This window comes from Salvelinus alpinus, chromosome 31 (assembly GCF_045679555.1).
Source record: "Salvelinus alpinus chromosome 31, SLU_Salpinus.1, whole genome shotgun sequence".
In the NCBI taxonomy this organism is placed as follows: Eukaryota; Metazoa; Chordata; class Actinopteri; order Salmoniformes; family Salmonidae; genus Salvelinus; species Salvelinus alpinus.
In genome coordinates, this window is record NC_092116.1 from 1,726,175 (window position 1) to 1,749,857 (window position 23,683).

A 23,683-nucleotide genomic window follows, 5' to 3' on the forward strand; every position below is an offset into this window, starting at 1 on the left:
AAATAAACGTCCTCTCATTGTCAACTGCGTTTAATTTCAGCAAACTTAACATGTGTAAATATTTGTATGAACATAACAAGATTCAACAACTGAGACATAAACTGAACAAGTTCCACAGAAATGTGACTAACAGAAATTGAATAATGTGTCCCTGAACAAAGGGGAGGGTGTCAAAATCAAAAGTAACAGTCAGTATCTGGTGTGGCCACCAGCTGCATTAAGTACTGCAGTGCCTCTCCTCCTCATGGACTGCACCAGATTTACCAGTTCTTGCTGTAAGATGTTACCCCACTATTCCACCAAGGCACCTGCAAGTTCCCGGACATTTCTGGGGGGAATGGCCCTAGCCCTCACCCGCCGATCCAACGGGTCCCAGACGTACTCAATGAGATTGAGATCCGTGCTCTTCCCTGGTCATGGCAGAACACTGACATTCCTGTCTTGCAGGAAATCACACACAGAACGAGCAGTATGGCTGGTGGCATTGTCATGCTGGAGGGTCATGTCAGGATGAGCCTGCAGGAAGGGTACCACATGAGGGAGGAGGATGTCTTCCCTGTAACACACAGCGTTGATTGCCTGCAATGACAACAAGCTCAGTCCGATGATGCTGTGACACACCGCCCCAGACCATGACGGACCCTCCACCTCCAAATCAATTCCGCTCCAGAGTACAGGCCTTGGTGTAACGCTCATTCCTTCGACGATAAACGCGAATCTGACCATCACCCCTGGTGAGACAAAACCCACGACTTGTCAGTGAAGAGCACTTTTTGCCAGTCCTGTCTGGTCCAGCAACAGTGGGTTTGTGGCCATAGGCGACGTTGTTGCCGGTGAGGACCTGCCTTACAACAGGCCTACAAGCCCTCAGTCCAGCCTCTCTCAGCCTATTGCGGACAGTCTAAAAACTGATGGAGGGATTGTGTGTTCCTGGTGTAACTCGGGCAGTTGTTATTCCCATCCTGTACTTGTCCTACAGGTGAGATGTTCGGATGTACCGATCCTGTGCAGGTGTTACACGTGGTCTGCCACTGCGAGGACGATCAGCTGTCCATCCTGTCTCCCTGTAGCACTGTCTTAGGCGTCTCACAGTATGGACATTACAATTTTTTGCCCTGGCCACATCTGCAGTCCTCATGCCTCCTTGCAGCATGCCTAAGGCACGTTCACGCAGATGAGCAGGGACCCTGGGCATCTTTCTTTAGGTGTTTTTCAGAGTCAGAAAGGACACTAAAGAGGCCTAAGTTTTCATAACTGTGACCTTCATTGCCTATCGTCTGTAAGCTGTTAGTGTGTTAACGACCGTTCTACAGGTGCATGTTCATTAATTGTTTATGGTTCATTGAACAAGCATGGGAAACAGTGTTTAAACCCTCTACAATGAAGATCTGTGAAGTTATTTGGATTTTTACAAATTATTTTTGAAAGACAGGGTCCTGAAAAATGGACGATTCAATTTTTGCTGAGTTTAGTATCAGTAAATATTTTATCAATACATGTGGATGATCTTGTTCCTGTAGTGTTTGTAAACACGGGTAGGTTGATTAGTAACCTGAACCAGATTAACTGGTGAACTATTTAACTATCTACATTGACCCTTTTTGCACTAACTTTTTTTGACCCGTTATTTACTCTGCTGCCACTGTTATTATTATCTGTCACTTTAGTCCTAGTTACATGTGCATAGCTACCTCAATTACCTCGTGCCCCTTCAAATTGACTCTATATAGCCAAGTTATCGTCACTCATTGTGTATTTATTATTACTTTTAGTATTATGTGTTTTACTTTTCTGTTATTTCTCTATTTTCTTTCTCTCTGCATTGTTGGGAAAGGCCCGCAAGTAAGCATTTCACTGTTAGTTGTATTTGAAACAATTTGAAACCTCTTTTTGATCAATATTGGAAACCTTTGGGGTATATGTTAAAAACAACTTTCTTGCACTGCAAGACTGCAAAAGAGAAAGATTGGAAATGTTGTATTACCTGGAACTCAATCCCATAGTTCTCTCTGCAGAAGTCTCGTAGTTTGGGATATACATGCTCTTTCAGTGCATTCCTCTCTGCTTCTGTGTCTGGAAACAAAAATGACAAAGTGAACACATTGATTTGTATGAAGATTCATTGATACCATTATAGCAGACTTCCAAATATGGGCAACATGGTCCTCTTTTGCTTAGTTGGTCGAGCGTGGTGCTTGCAACGCCAGGAAGTGGGTTATATTCCTGGGACCATCCATATAAAGAAAATGCATGACTTTAAGTTGTTTTGGATAGAAGCGTCTTCTAAAAGGCTATTATTATTATTATATTATGTTATAACGGAGGGCCTAAATTGGGAAGGGTCAACAACGGCAGTGCTAACAGATTAGGTTAATGGGGTTGTTATAGGATATTACATGTCATGGCATAGTTAGGGTATGTGGGGTGTCTCAGACTAGTGAGGGCCTATGGGTCATTGTTCTGTCCCACTTTAATTATTTTCCTCCTTCCTTTCTTTTCCTTCCTTCCTTTCTCTCCTTTCCACTGCCCTCCCTTGGGTTACAATAATTGGAGAGGACAGGGACCATCCCCCACAACTCCAGGGTGATAGGTCTGATGGACAGACAGTTAAAAACAGAACATGCCCAGGAGAGCCACAGTCCCTTTGATGATGGAACACATCATCAAAATATATGTGTCACACTCAAATGTGTCCCCCACTCAAGACTGTGTCATGTTACAAAACTAGGGCACAATTTTTAGGGTTAGATAATTTTGTTGGCATTTGGATGACACAGGCTTCTTTTCTTGTTATTCGTCTCTTCCTTGCTTGGCCCAGCTGAACTGTATGGTAAACCAGAGCTCTCACCGGAAATGATGAGGTTATGCATGTTGACGTTGGCAGGGCACAGAGATGTATGTGTAAAGTGTGTGTGGCAGACATGGCAGAGCGGAAGCACCTGTTATCTCAGCGACACACACACACACACACACACACACACACACACACACACACACACACACACACACACACACACACACACACACACAGTCTCTCTCTTTAATTCCATGCCACAGCTCTCACTGACAGCTACTCCTCTCACTCTGCCATCATTTCCGAAAGAGAGAGAGAGAGAGCGATGGCGCCGACAGATATGGTAGCTCTGCTTCTAGCTTCTAAGAAACTTTGCAGTATTTTGTTTTTTTGTGTGTTATTTCTTACATTATTAGCATAGAACATGTTTTGTGTTATTACATACAGCCGGAAATAACTTTTGGATATCAGAGTGGTCGTAATTCACCAGCATTGCGACCAGCAATACAACTTTCCCGAATTGGATCCTTTGTTCGTACCCCCCAGGGCAATTGAACTTATTCCAGGGCCTACTCCAAAACACCGCTGGTAGAGAAGAGGTATTCGGAGTGGACTTCTAGTCTGACTCAGGAGGCGTGCACACCCTCCACCACTTCCAAGCATATTAGTCGCTAATGTTCAGTCTCTGGATAATAATGAGCTCAGGGCAAGGATCTCCTTCCAGAGAGATATCAGGGATTGTAACATACTCTGTTTCATGGAAACATGTCTCTTTTGCGATATACTGTCCCTATCCATTCAGCCAGCTGGGTTCTCAGTACATTGTGCAGACAGGAATAATGAACTCTCCGGCAAGAAGAAAGGAGTGGGTGTATGTTTCCTGATTAACTACTCAAGGTATGATTGTGACAGCATACAGAAGTCCTTTTGTTCACCCAAACTAGAATACCTCACAAGCAAATGCCGACGTATTACCTCCCAAGAGAATTGTCTTCGGTTATACTCACAAGGAGAGAAAGGAACATGCTAACGGGCAATATGCTGTACGTGTCAACATGTGTTGCAATATGTCCTGAGCAGTATTTATACTTTAATAAATACTTTAAAGTACTACTTAACTTCTCTAGGGTAGGGGGCAGCATTTTCACGTTTGGATGAAAAGCATACGCAAATTCAACTGCCAGCTACTCATCCCCAAAAGATAAGTTATGCATATTGTTAGTAGATTTGGATAGAAAACACCCTGAAGATTCTAAAACTGTTTGAATGATGTCTGTGAGTATAACATAACTTATTTGGCAGGCAAAACCCCGAGGACAAACCATCCAGGATATTTTTTTTTTGAGGTCACTCTCTTTTCAATTAGGTTTTTTATTTCTGCGTTTTGTGTCGCGCCTGCAGGGTTGAAATGTTTTCTCTCTTTTGTTTACTATGGTGCTATGCTCAGATAATAGCATCATATGCTTTCGCCGAAAAGCCTATTTGAATTCTGACATGTTGGCTGGATTCACAACCAGTGTAGCTTTAATTTGGTATCTTTCATGTGTGATTTAATGAAAGTTTGATTTTATAGTAATTTTCATAGTAATTAATTTTTATTTGGCGCTCTGCATTTTCTCAGGCTTTTTGCCAAGTGAGACAGTAGCGTCCCGTCTAAACTCAGATTTTTTTATATAAATATGAACTTTACCGAACAATACATACATGTATTGTGTAACATGAAGTCCTATGAGTGTCATCTGATGAAGATCATCAAAGGTTAGTGATTCATTTTATCTCTATTTCTGCTTTTTGTTACTGCTCTCATTGGCTGGAAAAATGGCTGTCTTTTTCTGTGACTTGGCTCATACCTAACATAATCGTTTGGTGTGCTTTCGTCGTAAAACCTTTTTGAAATCGGACACTTTGGCTGGATTTACAACAAGTGTATCTTTAAAATGGTGTAAAATACTTGTATGTTTGAGGAATTTAAATTATGGGATTTCTGTTGTTTGAATTTGGCGCCCTGCAGTTTCACTGGCTGTTGACGAGGTGGGACGCTACCGTCCCACATACCCCAAAAAACGACTTAATTTCTCTAGGGTATCTGTACATTAAATGACTATTTATATTTTTGGCAACTTTTACTTTTACTCCACTACATTTCTAGGGAAAATGAATGTACTTTTTACTCCATACATTTCCCCTGACCCCCAAAAGTCCAAAAGTACGTGTTACATTTCGAAAGCTTGCAGGACAGGAAAATGGTCAAATTCACACACATGGTCATCCCTACTGTCTCTGATCTGGTGGACTCACTAAACACAAATGCTTCGTTTGTAAATTATATCTAGGTATTGGAGTGTGCCGCTGGCTAACCGTAAATAATAAATGATCGTGTTGTCTGATTTGCTTAATATAAGGAATGTGAAATTATATATACTTTTACTATTGGTACTTAAGTATAGACCAATAACATTTACTTTTGATACATTTACTTTTAATAGGGTCTTGCAAAAGTATTCATCTTCTTTGTCATTTTTTCTATTTTGTTATATTACAACCTGTCATTTAAATATATTTTTATTTGGATTTTATGTAATGGACATACATAAAACAGTCCGTATTGGTGAAGCGAAAATAAAAAAAATAACTTGTTTCAAAAAATTATTTAAAAAAACTAACGGAAAAGTGATGTGTGCATATGTATTCACCCCCTTTGCAATGAAGCCCCTAAATAAGATCTGTTGCAACCAATTACCTTCAGAAGTCACATAATTAGTTAAATAAAGTCCACCGGTGTGTAATCTAAGTGTCAAATAAACTATCACATGATCTCAGTGAGAGATCAAAGATAAGCCCGATGGAGCTACAACGCTCCACAGCGGAGATGGGAGTATTTGTCCTTAGGACCACTTTAAGCCGCACACTCCACAAAGCTGGGCTTTACGAGTGGCCAGAAAAAAGCCATTGGAAACTATTCAGAATTGAAGGAATGATGGATGGCGCTAAATAAAGGAAAATTCTTGAGGGAATTTCCAGAGATTTGAGACTGGAACGGAGGTTCACCTTCCAGCAGGACAATGACTCTAAGCATACTGCTAAAGCAACACTCAAGTGGTTTAAGGGAAAACATTTAAATGTCTTGGAATGGCCTATTCAAAGCCCAGACCTCAATCCAATTGAGAATCTGTGGTATGACTTAAAGATTGCTGTACACCAGCGGAACCCATCCTACTTGAAGGATCTGTAGCAGTTTTGCCTTGAAGAATTGGCAAAAATCCCAGTGGCTACATGATATGCGTCCCGTAAATGGGACAGTTGTAAATCATGCAGTGCCATGTGTCACGATCGCAGGTTTTAGAGAAACAACAAATGTCGGTACATATAAGTGTCTTATATCGGCTAAAAGCTTAAATTCTTGTTAATATAACTGCACTGTCCAATTTACAGTAAAATGTTGCTGCTAATCTTGTGCGACAGCAAGCCTTTTCCTTTTTGACAACAATTATAAGACTATGGAGAGTTATGAAGTTATGAAAACTGGGTGTTTTGCAAATGTTGAACTTATAATATGCCTACTAATACTTACTAAATCAAAGTCCAAGTATACAGATGTGACGATATTCTTGCAGAAAAATGTAATGTGAATGTAAACGTCCCCTTCACGATTTGCCCAAATCTACCTGGGTGACTTCACACTAAATGTCATGTAGTTTGCTCATGCTTCAAGTTATTATTTTGCACATACACTGCTGCCATCTTGTGGACACCATCGGAATTACAACCAGAGTGATGGCTAGATTTGGGACCTTTCTGTTGCATTTGATTGATGGTGGTTTTCTTCTACCAGATCTATTGTTATATTCTCCTACATACAATTCACATTTACACAAACTTCAAAGTGTTTCCTTTCAAATGGTACCAATAATATGCATATCCTTGCTTCAGGGCCTGAGCTACAGGCAGTTAGATTTGGCTATGTCATTTAGATTTGGCTATGTCAACAATTGAAAAAAGGGGGCTATCCCAAAGAAGTTATAGAGACATACCCCAAGAGACTTGCAGCTGTAATCGCTGCAAAAGGTGGCTCTACAAAGTATTGACTTTGGGGGTGGGTGAATAGTTCTGCACACTCAAGTTTTCTGACGTGAGCCTACAGGATGAGCTAAATGCCTTCTGTGCTCGCTTTGAGGCAAGCAACACTGAACCATGCATGGGAGCACCAGTTGTTTCGGACAACTGTTATCACGATGTGAGCAAGACATTTAAACAGGCTAACTTCTACAAGGCCACAGGGCCAGATGGATTACTAGGATGCGTACTCAGGGCATGCGCTGGCAAGTGTCTTCACTAACATGTTCAACCTTTCTCTGACCCAGTCTGTAAAAGCTACATGGTTTGAGCAGTCCACCACATCTGGAGCTATGAAATGCTTTGAAAGGCTGGTTATGGCTCCCACCAACCATCATCCCAGACCCACTCTAATTCTCATACCACCCAACAGATCCACAGATGACGCAATCTCAATCACTCCACACTGCCCTTTTTAATTGACTACAGCTCAGCAATCAACAACATAATGCCCACAAAGCTCATCAGTCAGCTAAGGACTCTGGGACTAAACACCTCGCTCTGCAACTGGATCCTGGACTTCCTGACAGGCCGCCCCAGGTGGTAAAGGTAGGCAACAACACATCTGCCACACTGATCTACAACACTAGGGCCCCTCGGGGGTGCATGCTTAGTCCCCTCCTGTACTCCCTGGACACCCACGACTGCGTGGCCAAGCATGACTCCAACACCATCATTAAGTTTGCTGACGACACAACAGTGGTTGGCCTGATCACCGACAACAATGAGACAGCCTATAGGGAGGAGGTCAGAGACCTAGCAGTGTAGTGCCAGGACAACAACCTCTCTCTCAATATGAGCAAGACGAAGGAGCTGGTTGTGGACTATAGGAAATGGAGGGCCAAACAGGCTCCCATTAACATCGACGGGACTAAAGTGGATAGGATAGAGAGCTTCAAGTTCCTTGGCCTCATGACCAACAAACTATTTATGGTCCGAACACACCAAGACAGTTGTGAAGAGCGAAATACTTTCCCCCCCCTCAGGAGACTTAAAAGATTTGCCACGGGTCCTCAGATCCTCAAATTTCTACAGCTGCACCATCGAGAGCATCCTGACCGGTTGCATCACCGCCTGGTATGGCAACTGCTCGGCATCTGATCTGTAAGGCGCTACAGAGGGTAGTGCGTCCGGCCCAGTACATCACTGAGGCCAAGCTTCCTGACAACCAGGAACTATATACTAGGCATTTCAGAGGAAGGCCCAAAAAATTGTCAAAGACTCCAGTCACTCAAGTCATAGACTGTTCTTTCTGCTACCGCCCGCCAAGCGGTACAGGACCGCCAAGTCTAGGACCAAAAGGCTCCTTAACAGCTTCTACCCCCAAGCCATAAGACTGCTGAACAACTAATAAAATGGCCACCCAGACTTACATTGACACCCCCCCCCCCCCTTTGTTTTTACACTGCTGCTACTCGCTGTTTTATCTATGCATAGTCACTTTATAAATGACCTTGACTAACCTGTACCGCTGCACATTGACTCGGTACCGGTACCCCCTGTATTTTTTATTTTTTATTTTACCTTTATTTAACCAGGTAGGCTAGTTGAGAACAAGTTCTCATTTGCAACTGCGACCTGGCAATATATATTGCCTCATTATTGTTATGTGCATTTATTGTTACTTTTTAATTGATTCGATTTTTTTTACTCTAGTTTATCTAGTAAATATTTTATTACAGCAGTTCAAGTGTATTAACTTATACTGCATTGTTGTTTAAGGGCTTGTAAGTAAGCATTTCACAGTAAGGTTTACACCCGTTGTATTCGGCGCATTTGACAAATACAATTTGATATGAAATACAACGCAACAGCACAGTTCACACTGCCAATATATACTTGCCACAAAACAGCATCTGATGCTAATTTCTAATTGATTGTGTGCAGTTTGTTTTGCTGTCATATAAAGGTCAACATGGCCGAAATATTCATGCTTTGGAAAAGCGAGACCTGTGCCTTTTCCTTTCAAAACAGGGAAAGTAGCACACTTTAAACTCTAATGCTAGTCATAAAATCATAACACCAAGACAAGGTATCTTGGTCCTCAATGTATCTATGCTTTAATTACCTCTGGAAAGATACAGGTAGATAGGTCTACAGGTTAATTTACGCTCAGAAAATATGTCCCTCAGTAACAGTAGATCAGTTAAGTGTCAGCGAGGTGCCAAAATCGCCTGAGAAGAATCTCACTGGTATTGGGCTTTAGCACCAGGCTTCAGGAGAGGTGGGAGAAAAGGACGCCCTAGTGCACACCAGAGAGATAGAGAGAGATATTCAATAAGATTGGATCCTGAAATGGCCCAGGCTGTAACATTCTCACTGGCTTTATAGATTTCACAGTTAAACCTCTGACATGAACGGCGATCATAGCCAGATTTGAAGGAGGAAGAGAAAAAGAAAGGATGGAGGGAGCAAGAGAGGGAAGTGAAGGCTAGATAGACAGAGAGATAGACAGAGGAAAGACGAATAGAGGAGAGGATAGAGATTCTAAACCAGAGAAAGTGACAGTGAAAGAGAACATAGATATAGAGGAATGTTCAAGATCTTGAAAAATATTTCCAATAGAATCAGTGTCTAACTAAAAAACATGTTTAAACTACAAAAAAAAAATGAAATCCAGGTGTAAATGAATATAGACATTGAACATCTCAGAGGAGAGTTATAGCGTGTCTGACAGTGTGTATGTGGAGGAATAGATCACTTCATGCATTGTATCCCAAGGGGAACCACCCTCGAGCTTGCCTACAAATAGCTGTCTAATAACGTCACCAATGCTTTTAGACACCCAAGGCATTTTCTATGGAGATAATATGGAGCTATAAACTGTAGATAGGTTTATTAAGTACACACTCACATACATACACATGCACACGTAGCAACACCTATACGCGCACACACACAACGTCTAATAAGTGGCTATAGATATGGAAGTAGATTAATTGCCATAGCCTTTTCTTTGGCATACAGCAGCTGTCTGGGACGTGACGGAGAGATAAGGGGGTGTTTTTAATTGATCAGGAAAAGTAGCCATGGCAGATCATGCAAACACACAGCCACATGCGCACGCACACGTGCACACACACAGGCACACACACAGCCACGCACACACACACAGGTTGAGCAGTGCACTGCTCTGAAAATGAAAATGAAAGCCCAGCCTGAAGTCCGAATGATTCATTAGCAAGATTGTAAGATTGCGACAAAGCTCTGTTCACCACAATTTGAATTTTGTCGTTCAGCGAACTCATCTCGGCTTCAATGTTTTAATGTGCACATACCCTTACATACCAGTGGAGGCTGCTGAGAGGAGAATGGCTAATAATAATGGCTGGAATGGAGTGGTATCAAAAACATGCTTTTTATGTGTTCATCAATATTATGAGCCGTCCTCCCCTCAGCAGCCTCCACTGCTACATACAATAAGTCCTTTTAAAGGTACATACATTTCTCTACTTTGAAATGAATGATATAACCACTGATTCTTGAAGAACTCCTGAATCCCAGATTGCCCCTTGAAGTAGTGGCAGACACATTGTTGCAGTGGTCGGTAAGAGACTTCTTAAAGGCAGAATCATTAATAAGAGAGTGAGAAGATGGTCTATGGTCTTTGACTATACCAGTCTCGGCAGTGACAGTATGGTGCATCATAGGCTACAGCCACAACCGGACAGAGAGCACATAAACCTGTGACGCCCAGACACAGTAAAAAACACAGTGAAACTGTTATGATACTGTACTTATCTCTGGGAAAGTATGAGGCACACTATATTTAAGATCATCTCTTCCTTAGTGCACACTATATCTGAAGTGATTTTGTTTCCCTGTTGTGCCTGATCTTTTAAGATCACTTTTCCCTGAGGTCCGAGGTGGCAACATCACTTAAGCCATATGTCATAAGACCTAGATAATCAGTCATAAGGCTGACATAGTAGATGTAATTAAGAGTTGTAACATGTCAGGTTAACGAAATTATAACATGTCATATTGCATGCAGGGTTCAAGTGTCAAGAGAAAGTGTAGCCTAATGGTCTGAATATTCAAATAATTGAATGGGTATGAGACAACAACAAAAGCTCATCTAGTTATGATCGGACATCTGATATTAAAAACAATCATTTATTTATTCCAGCTTTGCCATTGTTATGACAAACCACTGTAACTCAATGTAGTGCATGAATTGCGCCCTCTAGAGCCCATAGTGGAACAGCACTGCACCTGCACTGCAGGGTATTACTGTATTATTTCTGGAAAAACACTTTCCAGTCCATAAGAGGAGCTGTTCATTTGGTGCTGGTCACAGATACTGAACGAGTTCATTCAGAATCAGAAGGCCTGAAGCTCTTTCTTTTCTTTTATTTTCTTTCAATGTGGAGGCTAGATCCATGCAGCCGTATCAGGAATTCACAATAAAGTGTCGAGATCTCTATGCTGTAACGTGATATGACTATTTGGTTGTAGGGTAACAGTTTGTCAACAGTGTGTCAACATCTTTCCTTAAACAGTGTCAAATGTACAGCCATACAAAGACATACTTTTCCATCCATTCATATTGGACCTCTGATTCCAAATCATCTTCAGAGTTACTGTACGTGCTCCTCCCAGTAACATTTGCATGTTGCCCACGACTAATGATTCTATGAGCAACGTTGCAAATTAAGCCTACTGTGTGTGCCATTGGATATGGATAAAACCGGTACAAAATAAGAGGAAATTTAGGTCATTTGATCACTCTATTGACATTTATTGTATTTTCAGGGGAATCATGCGTGATTGGTCCTGTTTTTGTCTATGGGTGTGCCATCCTCACTCTCTCCCGCTTTCCCTTAATCCCACCCTCCATATTTTTGCCCTCTCTGTGTGTGTGTCTTACACTACTCCTCTTGCTTTGTTTTTTTTCCTGTTTTAAGGAAGCCTATTTTTACCCCCCTCCCCGAGACAGTATTCAAACAGAGCAACTCTGCAAGAGAATGCCTGCACCTCTCGAACCCGTTGCCAGGATAAAGTGACTAAGGGGTTAGTTGAAATCGGTGAGCGGGCACAACTTTGGGGGGGTTCTTGCGTTGGAATTATATTGAATTCTGCTTCATATCACGCTATACCACAATATATACCACAAATACCAAGTGCTTTTGACCAAGAAGTGGCAGGTTTGCGTGAAATCTACACTCACCTCTGTCCTGCTGACCTACTGTACTGTCCACCAGGTATTGCTGGAGATTTGTACTTCCATAATGTCGTTGTTTGCTGGGAGCTGGTGGTGCGTCAGTGCCAGCTGGCACTGTACTGTGCCCAAATGGCTTCAAACTCGCTGTCACACCTCAGCTTCTCGACATACTGCAATGCACTGCAGACCACTTTGACTCCAGCATAAAGATCCGTTGCTTTTGACTGGAGTCATTATTTTGGAGATTCAAGAAGACTGAGGATTATGTGCAGGGTGGCTGTAAACTTAAACTGCCTTCAGCAGCCCTGTAGCCTAAGCCTGGTCTCATAGACTAGACATAACGTTGTAAATGTAAATCTGTGACACTGAAATTAGTATGATACACTACGTGACCATAAGTATGTGGACACCTGCTCATCAAACATCTCATTCCAAAATCAAGGGCATTAAGGCTAGGTGGCGGTATTTTCGGATGAAAAGCGTTCCCAAAGTAAACTGCCTGCTACTCATACCCAGAAGCTAGGATATGCATATTATTAGTAGATTTGGATAGAAAATACTCTGAAGATTATATATTTTTTTGAATGATGTCTGTGAGTATAACATAACTTATTTGGCAGGCAAAACCCCGAGGACAAACCATCCAGGATATTTTTTTTGGAGGTCACTCTCTTTTCAATGGGATTTCAATGGGAATCTAGAATTCTAAGGCAGTTGCTTGCAGTTCCTATCGCTTCCACTGGATGTCAACAGTCTTTAGAAATTGGTTGATGTTTTGCCTTTGTGAAATGAAGAAGTACACCACTCCAGCCAACACTGGTGCCACGTTGAAAGTCACTGAGCTCTAAGGCCATTCTACTGCCAATGTTTGTCTATGGAGATTGCATGGCTGTGTGTTCGATTTTATAAACCAGTCAGCAACGGGCGTGGCTGAAATAGCCAAATCCACTGAAGGGGTGTTTACATGATTTTGTATATATTACCTATGGTAAGGTTACATAAGACAGATGTTTACTTAAAGTAAGGTGGTTGGTTCGGGCTGGATGGGTTGACGTATAACGCGAACATCTAGCAACCCAAAAGTTGCAAGTTCGTATCTCATCACTGACAACTTTAGCATTTTCGCAATGTTCAACTACTTAGCATGCTAGCTAACCCTTCTCCTAACCTTAACCATTTTAGCTAACCCTTCCCCTAACCCTAACCCTTTAATCCAACTCCTAAACTTAACCCTAACCCCTAGCCTAGCTAACGTTAGCCAGCTAGCTACCGTTAGCCACCTAGCTAGAATTCATCACATATGTTTAGAAAATTCAGAACATATTGCATATTGTGCAAATATTAATATATTGTCCATTTTGCAAATTCGTAACATATAATACGAATAGCAATTCATAACATATCATACAAAATGGGTGATGGACATCCACAAATGAAAACATACCATACTAAATGTAACATATCATACTAAATGGAGTGTCTCAGATTTACATGCAGAATAATATGAAATGTTCTGAGACCAGGTTGATGGCCTAGAGTCTTACTTCTGTGTTTGTACATTTGACGTCAGAGAGGAACTTCACAATGCTGTCACAACCCGCCTCTCCACCCCATAGCCGCATCATTGACGTTTTCTCACAAACCTTATGGAGTATTCCTGCCTCAAAGTGTCTCTGACATTGCTTGAGACTCACCTGAATAACAATTAAAATAGCACTTCAAAACAAAGTGACGTATTAGAATTGGCTAGTGGCCCATTATGACCATCATTGACTGAACGGTAGACCACCTAGAATACTACAAGCATAATCTCGGTCTACCCTCTTTGGTCGAGTGGCTTGTGACTGTCTACAGCGCTGGTGCTAAGTGAATTGAGCAAGGCTATTGTGATTGTTGAACCGGGGACCATTCCGCATCACACCCTGTGCTTTCCTCAATACATTAGTCAGGCATAGGGCTGGTAGAGCATGGTTATATGTCACTCTCCTGTCCTGTCAGTTGTATGGACTCTTATGATTGGGCCACAAATTACAGACCTACATATCCCCTCGTTCAATGCACCTTTTTTTTCTCTAGAACTGGAAAGATCTGACATAAATCTTTGAAATTAGATGAATAAAATGTCCTTATGAGCGGCGTGAAATCTACATCAATCTGTGTGTCTGTAATTGCACTGATTTGGGTAGGCCTATCATTTATTGTGCGTAACAGCTGTCACAATGCAAGCGCCGGGATATAGGCCTACAGGTGTCACCATGCGCCAGGAATATACAGTAGGCCTAAGATAAGCAGCATCCCACTTTTCTGCACACCGGCTCATCAATTAAAAAGTTACTCCATGAGTCATCCGAGGACTCTCACATTTGTTCCCTGGCCAGAACTGTCTTACCGTCGGGGTTGGCGCAGATGAAAACCCGGACACTCCTGCCAGTGGGGACATGGTGCTGCGGCAGTGCGAGGACATTGCCACTGATGGCTGCCCTGCGGAGCGCCGATTCCCGCGGACAGGGCTGCCTGCTCCCCACTCCCGAGGGCCACATGGGTGGCAACTTCCAGCGTAACTGCAACCAGGTACACACAGACAGGTCTTTAGTGCCTTCTAAAGGGGTTATCAGTGGCCACACACAGACAAGAACACATGCACGCACACACAAATCAAGTTGGGATGGATCTGCCAAGTCGTAGAAAAAGGCAACCCCGAAAAAGACCCATATAATAAGCCCATGCTTGCTTCTTCATTCAGTCATAGGAATGTTGCATAACAAAACGCGTTACTGTCACGTTTACATGCATCATTTAAAATAATTTCCTTGGCTATTATGGCTAAGCATGTTAATCATCATACCATAATGTGAAACACACAAACAAATGACAAGACAGAACAAAAAGCAAACAATGGGCAAGCATCGGGCGCAATCCCACCCAGAGGAGATGCTTGCAGAGGGAGAGAAGTGTGAGGGGGGTGAAACAGCAGTAAATTGTTGTTCAGTCTGGGGAAGATCTCAAGTCGCTTTTTTCCACGGAGTTGATGTATCCTGAGATCTGTGTTTCACAGACAGAGACTGCAAAACAGACAACAAAACACGGCAAAGTTGGGAAGTCCTAATATCAAAATGTCAATCCTTTTTCGTATTTATCATGAAAATAAATACTCAATCACTAAATCACTGCGTTCAGTGGACTTGACTGTTGCGGGTGAGGAGGCTGCGGATACACACTACAACACTTCTCGATCCTCACATTTTTCATTCTCTTCATTTCGAAAATATCCAACCGTGGATCCTTGAGAATCAACAGAGACGGTAAAAACGCCCATCTAGAGTTCTCTTCACCGAGAGTCTGCCCCTGGAGAAACAGCAGCCGGTTTGCAAAGAGCGGCGCGCAGCATCTCATTGCGAGCGAGCACTGGTTTTCTGTGCATTCTGGGGTCAGTCTGGGCTGGAGAGTTTTCCAAATACCGTCTGTTCATCTTTCTCTTTCTTTATCTCGCTCTCTTTCCCTCTCTCTTTTCCGGTTCCTTCAGCGGTCCTCACCGTTCACTATCCGGAAAGAATTATACAAATGTCTATGGACCGCTTGGTCAATGAGTGAGTGTGTGACTTGGGTGTTTCGCTCCTTTTCTCTGTGATGGAGGAGCCAGTCGATGTGAACGTTTCACGGGAGGAGGGATTTAATTAATTAATTATTTTATCGATAAATGTACTTCTCTCTTCTGCAGCCCCCTGTTATTCGCTCTGGAAGTTAAGTGCATTTGATTTCTCCTAAACCTAGCCTGAATGATTACAGTGCTGTTCTGCCATATAGCCTTAAATCCCAGAGTTTAATGAAAAAGCAACCATTTCCTTGAATTAATTCCAATTCATTAGAACTTAACACCTTTAAATATAACAACACACACTATTTGAACATCATGAGTAATTGATAGGTGCACTTTTTGCACACATATTCATGAAATTAATAAACTATGTAGACTAAACATGATATTTAGGAGTCCAGTCATTGCATTAATCACATCATTTAAAATCACACATCATGTTTTCAGATACAGGCCTACTGCTCTCGAGGATCATTTGTGTGAATTAATGCCAGTGTGTGTCTATTCCTGGGGCCCCTCGTCTTGCACCATGAGCCACCCGTTTATAAACTTCTTCAGGCTAGGTTCTATTTTTCTCCACTTCCTGTCTGACTGACGTGCCCAAAGTAAACTGCCTGTTACTCAGGCCCAGAAGCCAGGATATGCATATAATTGGTACCATTGGATAGAAAACACTTTGAAGTTTATAGAAATGTTAAAGTAATGTATGAGACTACAACACAATTGATATGGTAGGAGAAAATCCAGAGCCCATGCTCTTTCAATGGAAAGCTATGGGTCCTATGCAATTCCAGCTCCCATATTTCAATTCCTATGGCTTCCACTAGATGTCAACAGTCTTTGTTCAAAGTTTCAGGCTTGTTTCTTCCCAAACGAGTAAGAATTTTGAGTTTTGGTACTGGGACTCAGTTGGAAATCAGTCTGTGTGCGCGTGCAACGAAGAGGACGCGCACTTGCTAATTTTACTTTTCTATTGAACATTCTTTCCGTATGAAATATTATAGTTTAATTACATTTTAGGGTATCTGAGGATTAGATAAAACGTAGTTTGACTTGTTTTAACAAAGTTTAGTGGTAGCTTTTTGGATTCCTTTCTCTGCAGGTTGAACAAGTGGATTACTCAAATCGACGGCGCCGACTAAACATACTTTTTGGGATATAAAGAAGGATTTTATCTAACAAAATGACCATGCATGTTGTAGCTGGGACCCTTGGAATGACAAATCAGAAGAAGATTTTCAAAAAGTGAATATTTAAATCGCTATTTGTGATTTTACGAAGCCTGTGCTGGTGGAAAAATATTTTGATGTGGGGCATCGTCCTCAAACAATCGCATGGCATGCTTTCGCTGTAAAGCCTATTGTAAATCGGACAATGCAGTTAGATTAACAAGAATGTAAGCTTTTAACTGATATAAGGCACTTGTATGTACCTAGATGTTTAATATCCATAATCTTTACGATTATTTATTTGAATTGCGCGCCCTCCAATTTCACCGGAAGTTGTCGACAGGTGTCTCGCTGACGGGATGCCTAGCCCTAAGAGTCTATTGACGCACCCGTGCTTCAATCTAAGTCACATAATAAGAAAATCCACACACAAATCTGTCAATTTAATCTAGACATATCAGTTTGAATGGGCTGCGTCTTAATCCAAGGCATCCGCTTACGTCGCCCTTCCGCATCTGCGGTGGAAGGTGGCCGAGCTACAGCAGTTTCTGTCAGACCATGAGACATCTGAAAAATACGAAAGGGGAGACTCTCACGAACACACTAGTGTTCTCCACAAGTGTCATGGGACCCGTATCAAGGCAACCCATACAAACGAATGAAAGTATGGAAGCAGTTTTGTGCCAACAAAGATAACAGGTTAAATATGTGTAAAAATAAATACAAATCGATACATATATATATACACATACAGTACCAGTCAATAGTTTGGACACCTACTCATTCAAGGGTTTTTCTTTATTTTGACTATACCAAGAGTATGCAAAGGTGTCAGCAAGGCAAAGGGTGGTTACTTTGAAGAATCTCAAATATAAAATACAATGTAGAAAATAGTAAAAATAAAGAAAAACTCTGGAATAAGTAGGTGTGTCCAAACTTTTGACTGGTACTTTACATTCCACATTTTGATACGGTACGTTACGTTTTGCAAAGGAGAAATGCTCACAAAACGGATGTAAACACCATTTGTACACAACATTTTTGCGAAATAAGCTTTTGTACATATATAAAATCTCTGGGATCTTTTATTTTAGCTCATTAAACATGGGACCAACACTTTACATGTTGTGTTTATATTTTTGTTCAGTGCATTCGGAAAGTATTCAAACCCCTTGACTTTTTCCACATTTTGTTACGTTACAGCCTTATTCTAAAATGGATTGAATAAAACATTTCCCTCATCAATTTACACACAATACCTCATAATGACAAAGTGAAAACAGGTTTTTAGAAATGTTTTTAAATGTTTTAAAAATAAAAAAACATCAATACATTATTTACATATGTCACACCCTGATTTGTTTCACTTGTCCTTGTGATTGTCTCCACCCCCTCCAGGTGCTTATTTCCCCTGGTGTATTTATCCCTGTGTTTCCTGTCTCTCTGTACCAGTTCGTCTTGTATGTTTTCAAGTCAACCAGCATGTTTTCCCGTACTCCTTTTCTATTCTCTTTTTCCTAGTCCTCCCGGTTTTGACCCTTGCCTGTTTTCTGGACTCCATTCCCGCCTGCCTGACCATTCTGCCTTCCCTGACCTTGAGCCTGTCTGCCCTTCGGTACCTCCTGGACTCTGAACTGGTTTTGACCTTTTGCCTGTACATGACCATTATTTTGCCTATCCTTTTTGGATTTAATAAACTTAAAAGACTCTTACCATCTGCCTCCTGTGTCTGTATCTGGGTCTCGCCTTGTGCCCTTATAACATAAGTATTCAGACCCTTTGCTATGAGACTCGGAATTGAGCTCAGGTGCATCCTGTTTCCATTAATCATCCTTGAGTCTTTTCTACAAGTTGATTGGAGTCCACCTGTGGTAAATTCAGTTGATTGGACATGACTTGGAAATGCACACAACTGTCTATAAAAGTTACTACAGTTGACAGTGCATGTCACAGCAAAAACCAAGCAATGAGGTCGAAGGAATTGCCAGTAGAGCTCGGAGACAGAATTGTATCGAGACACAGATCTGAGGAAGGGTTCCAAAAACTGTCCCCAATTACACCGTGACCTCCATCATTCAAAAATGGAAGAAGTTTGGAACCACAAAGACTCTTCCTACAGCTGGCCGCCCGGCCAAACTGAGCAATCGGGGGAGAAGAGCCTTGGTCAGGGAGATGACCAAGAACCTGATGGTCACTGACAGAGCTCCAGAGTTCCTCTGTGGAGATGGGAGAGCCTTCCAGAAGGACAACCATCTCTACAGCACTCCACCAATCAGGCCTTTAAGGTAGAGTGGCCAGACAGAAGCCACTCCTCAGTAAAAGGCTCATGACAGCCTGCTTGGAGTTTGCCAAAAGACACCTAAAGGACTCTCAGACCATGAGAAACACAATTCTCTGGTCTGATGAAACCAATATTGAACTCTTCGGCCTGAATGCCAAGTCTGGAGGAAACCTGGCACCATCCCTACGGTGTGAATTTGGTATTTAAAAAATATACACTACCGTTCAAAAGTTTGTGGTCACTTAGGAATGTCCTTGTTCTTGAAAGAAAAGTCATTTTTATCCATTAAAATAACATCAAATTGGCCAGAAATACAGTTTAGACATTGTTAATGTTGTAAATGACAACTGTAGCTGGAAACGGCAGAATCTTTATGGAATATCTACATAGGCGTACAGAGGCCCATTATCAGCAACCATCACTCCTGTTTTCCAATGGCACGTTGTGTTATCTAATCCAAGTATATCGTTTAAAAAGGCTAATTGATCAGTAGAAAACCCTTTTGCAAACATGTTATCACAGGTGAAAATTTTTGCTGATTAAAGATGCAATAAAACTGGCCTTCTTTGGACTAGTTGAGTATCTGGAGCATCAGCATTTGTGGGTTCGATTACAGGCTCAAAATGGCCAGAAACAAAGTACTTTCTTATGAAACTCGTCAGTCTATTCTTGTTCTGATAAATGAAGGCTTTTCCATGCGAGAAATTGTCAAGAAACTGAAGATCTGTTACGAACGCCTCTTGGAGGAGGGAACGCAACACCCTGCTACACTCAACTCCCCGTTGAATGAAAGAGGTATGTGACTGCAGGTGCGGGTAAGGATGACAGAGGCAGAATATATTACCATTTACAGGGAATTGATTTTCTTCATACGGCAATTTGAGGAAAAGGGTCTGGACGGAACCAAAGCAAAGAAAGTAAAAGTTAAAGAGCCCCCTCTCCTACCTACCTACCCACAACTTACCTAACTAGCACCAACTGGCGCACTAACCAAAATACAGGTGATGGTCTGCCCAGGTCTTACCTAATGTGCATAGTATTTACTACGGGTATATGTATGCCTGCAGGCCTCTTGCCTAAGCACTCCCAAGGTGCCTTCCCCTTCCCCCCTGGGAACAAAAACAGAATAATACAAAGTTAAAGTGAACAATTTCACTAATCAAAAACACAGTCCTATGGCATACGCAAACATCAGCAGGACCAGCTACAAAACACTTTACAAAAATTCACACAGACCAACAATGAAACACAAAACATACCAAGAAGCTCTCTCTTCCTAACAAAGGAACTCTGGCTTTTAAAGCTGCAGAAGGAGTCGGTAATTGAAAACAGCTGTATCTCCTGACGAGAGGGCGGGGTCAGAGCTCCAATCATCAATGGGGCCGACCAATCAGCTGCTTAGGACTTCAGGAAGCAATTTCCTGAAATGCACACATAAACGCATACAAACCCACAACAACACAGAAACTGGGGAACGTAACACGCCCACCCCAAAACATGCAAACTTCCTGTTTGCAATAACAAAAACCATCACCAGTTACTAAACCTGTAATAGAGGGTCGGCAATCATATTCGCCGAACCTTTCACATATTGAATCTGTACATTGTATCCTTGTACAATCAGAGCCCATCGTATAAGGCAGCGGTTCTGATTGTACATTTGCTTCAAAAACACCAAAGGATTATGGTCCATGAAGACCAGTACAGGCTAGGCACTGGAGCCCACATACACTTCAAAAAACTGTAAGGCTAACAATAAAGCCAGCGTCTCTTGTTCAATGGTGGAGTACCTTGACTGACACGAGTTGATCTTACGGGAGAAGAAACTAACGAGCCGATCCACTGCAAGAGAACCACACCCACCTCCACTATACTAGCGTTTACCTCCAACTTAAAAGGTTTGTCAAAGTTGGAGGCGGAAAGCACTGGGGTACGACAAAGTAGCGCTTTGGCGAACTCAAAAGCATAGTTACAGTCCTGGGACCACTTAAATAGTAGAGAAAAATTCATCAAAGAATTCTTACAGAATGTACGATAGTACCCTGCCATCCCCAGGAATCTGTGCAACTGGTGGCGAGTCGTGGGAGCAGGAAAAGCAACAATTGATTCCACGTTACTGGGCGCACTTGACCTCATCCCACCTGCTTCCCTAAGTTAGTCACAGTAGCCTTCCCAAACTCACACTTGGCCAAATTGAGGGTTAAAGAAGCATTCTCCAACCGCTGAAACACACCATTCAAGGTGGTGAGATGATCAGACCAAGTGGACGAATTAATCACCACATCGTCAAGGTAAGCAATACAATTTGGCACATCCGCGAACACAATGGCGCTGAAAAGTAGCAGGTGCATTACACATTACACAGTGAAGGGAATAGTACAACGCCGTGTACTACTCCCTTCACAGAACAGCGCAAACTGGCTCTAACCAGAATAGAAAGAGTGGGAGGCCCCGTTGCACAACTGAGGAAGAGGAAAAGTACATTAGAGTGTCTAGTTTGAGAAACAGATGACTCACAAGTCCTCAACTGGCACCTTCATTAAATAGTACCCGCAAAACCCCAGTCTCAACGTCAACAGTGAAGATGCGACTCCGAGATGCTAGCCTTCTAGGCAGAGTTGCAAAGAAAAAGCCATATCTCAGACTGGCCAATAAAAATAAAAGATTAAGATGGACAAAAGAACACAGACACTGGACAGAGGAACTCTGCCTAGAAGGCCAGCATCCCGGAGTCACCTCTTCACTGTTGACGTTGAGACTGGTGTTTTTGATTTGTCATTATAGGGTATTGTGTGTAGATTGATGAGGGGAAAAAAACTATTGAATACATTTTAGAATAAGGCTGTAACGTAACAAAATGTAGAAAAAGTCAAGGGGTCTAAATACTTTCCGAATGCACTGTGTATATAGAGTTGAAGTTTACATACACTTATATTGGAGTCATTAAAACTCGTTTTTCAACCACTCCACAAATTTCTTGTTAACAAACTATAGTTTTGGCAAGTCGGTTAAGACATCTACTTTGCATGACACAAGTAATTTTTTCAACAATTGTTTACAGAAAGATAACTTCACTTATAATTCACTGTATCACAATTCCAGTGGGTCAGAAGTTTACATACACTAAGTTGACTCTGCCTTTAAACAGCTTTGAAAATTCCAGAAAATGATGTCATGGCTTTAGAAGCTTCTGATAGGCTAATTGACATAATTTGAGTCAATTGGAGGTGTACCTGTGGTGTAACGCTCATTACTTCTACGTTGTTAGGGAGTTGTTGCCGGTGACGTCTGGTGAGGACCTGCCTTATTGCGGACAGTCTGAGCACTGATGGAGGGATTGTGCGTTCCTAGTGTAACTCGGGCAGTTGTTGTTGCCATCCTGTACCTGTCCCGCAGGTGTGATGTTTGAATGTACCGATCCTGTGCAGGTGTTGTTACAAGTGGTCATCCACTGCGAGGACGATCAGCTGTCCGTCCTGTCTCCCTGTAGCGCTGTCTTCTGCGTCTCACAGTACGGACATTGCAATTTATTTCCCTGGCCACATCTGCAGTCCTCATGCCTTCTTGCAGCATGCCTAAGGCACGTTCACGCAGATGAGCAGGGACCCTGGGCATCTTTCTTTTGGTGTTTTTCAGAGTCATTAGAAAGGACACTAAAGAGGCCTAAGTTTTCATAACTGTGACCTTCATTGTCTACCGTCTGTAAGCTGTTAGTGTCTTAATGACCGTTCCGCAGGTGCATGTTCATTAATTGTTTATGGTTCATTGAACAAGCATGGGAAACAGTGTTTAAACCCTTTACAATGAAGATCTGTGAAGTTATTTGGATTTTTACAAATTATCTTTGAAAGACAGGGTCCTGAAAAAGGGATGTTTCTTCTTTTGCTGAATTTATATATATATAAAGAACGCTCAGGATATCTCCTAGATATAGGACAGACACTTCAAAACCTTATTCCTTTATGATTAGTTTTTTGACTGTCTTTTTTGCCATTCATGAATGTGTTATTATTCAATATGTTTCTAAGGGCTATAGTAGTAAAGACCAAGTTCAATATTTTATCAACTCCCAAGTGTCCTACTTACATGAATACTCTCCTAACAACTTAAGCATTACGGAACTTCTATTCAATTATATAAACCATGTAGCAAATAAGCCATACAACAAATTCGACAATTTCTCATTGACCTCCATAAAAAAGCGTCTTGAATGTTAGGCGGAACAATGAAAAAACACCACCTGCTGGAGGGAGATGTATTTTCCGCCAAGTTTGGCCCCTCTCTTCCTCTCTTGGGCAACGGATAAAAGGGTTCCTCACTGGTTACCACGGCCACAAGGTAATAAACCCTGCCCACTTCTACAATTCATTTTCTTATTTTATTTTATTTTATTTTAAACCTAACCCTAACCTTGAAAATAAACAAATTGTTTTACAATATAGGCTTAGACAATTTTGACTTTGTGGCTGTGCTATCTAGTGGAAACAGATACGTGTTGTGCATCCAACAGTGTGTGCCCTTTATTTACCTAATTCTTCAGTTGGGCTGGTAATCCCCTGCCGTATTA

At 41.8% G+C, this 23,683-nt stretch overlaps 1 protein-coding gene across 1 annotated transcript in view; it reads right to left on the reverse strand.

The window, feature by feature from the left end:
- Positions 1-14,611, reverse strand: part of LOC139561354 (NACHT and WD repeat domain-containing protein 2-like) — a 66,755-nt gene extending 52,144 nt beyond the window's left edge. Inside the window, exons 1-2 of the mRNA XM_071378384.1 lie at positions 14,461-14,611; positions 1,985-2,073 (exon numbers count right to left, since the gene is read on the reverse strand). Coding sequence (XP_071234485.1) covers positions 1,985-2,073; positions 14,461-14,611 — 240 coding nt within the window. The remainder of the gene's footprint in view (positions 1-1,984; positions 2,074-14,460) is intronic.
- Between the last annotated feature and the right edge of the window lie 9,072 nt (positions 14,612-23,683).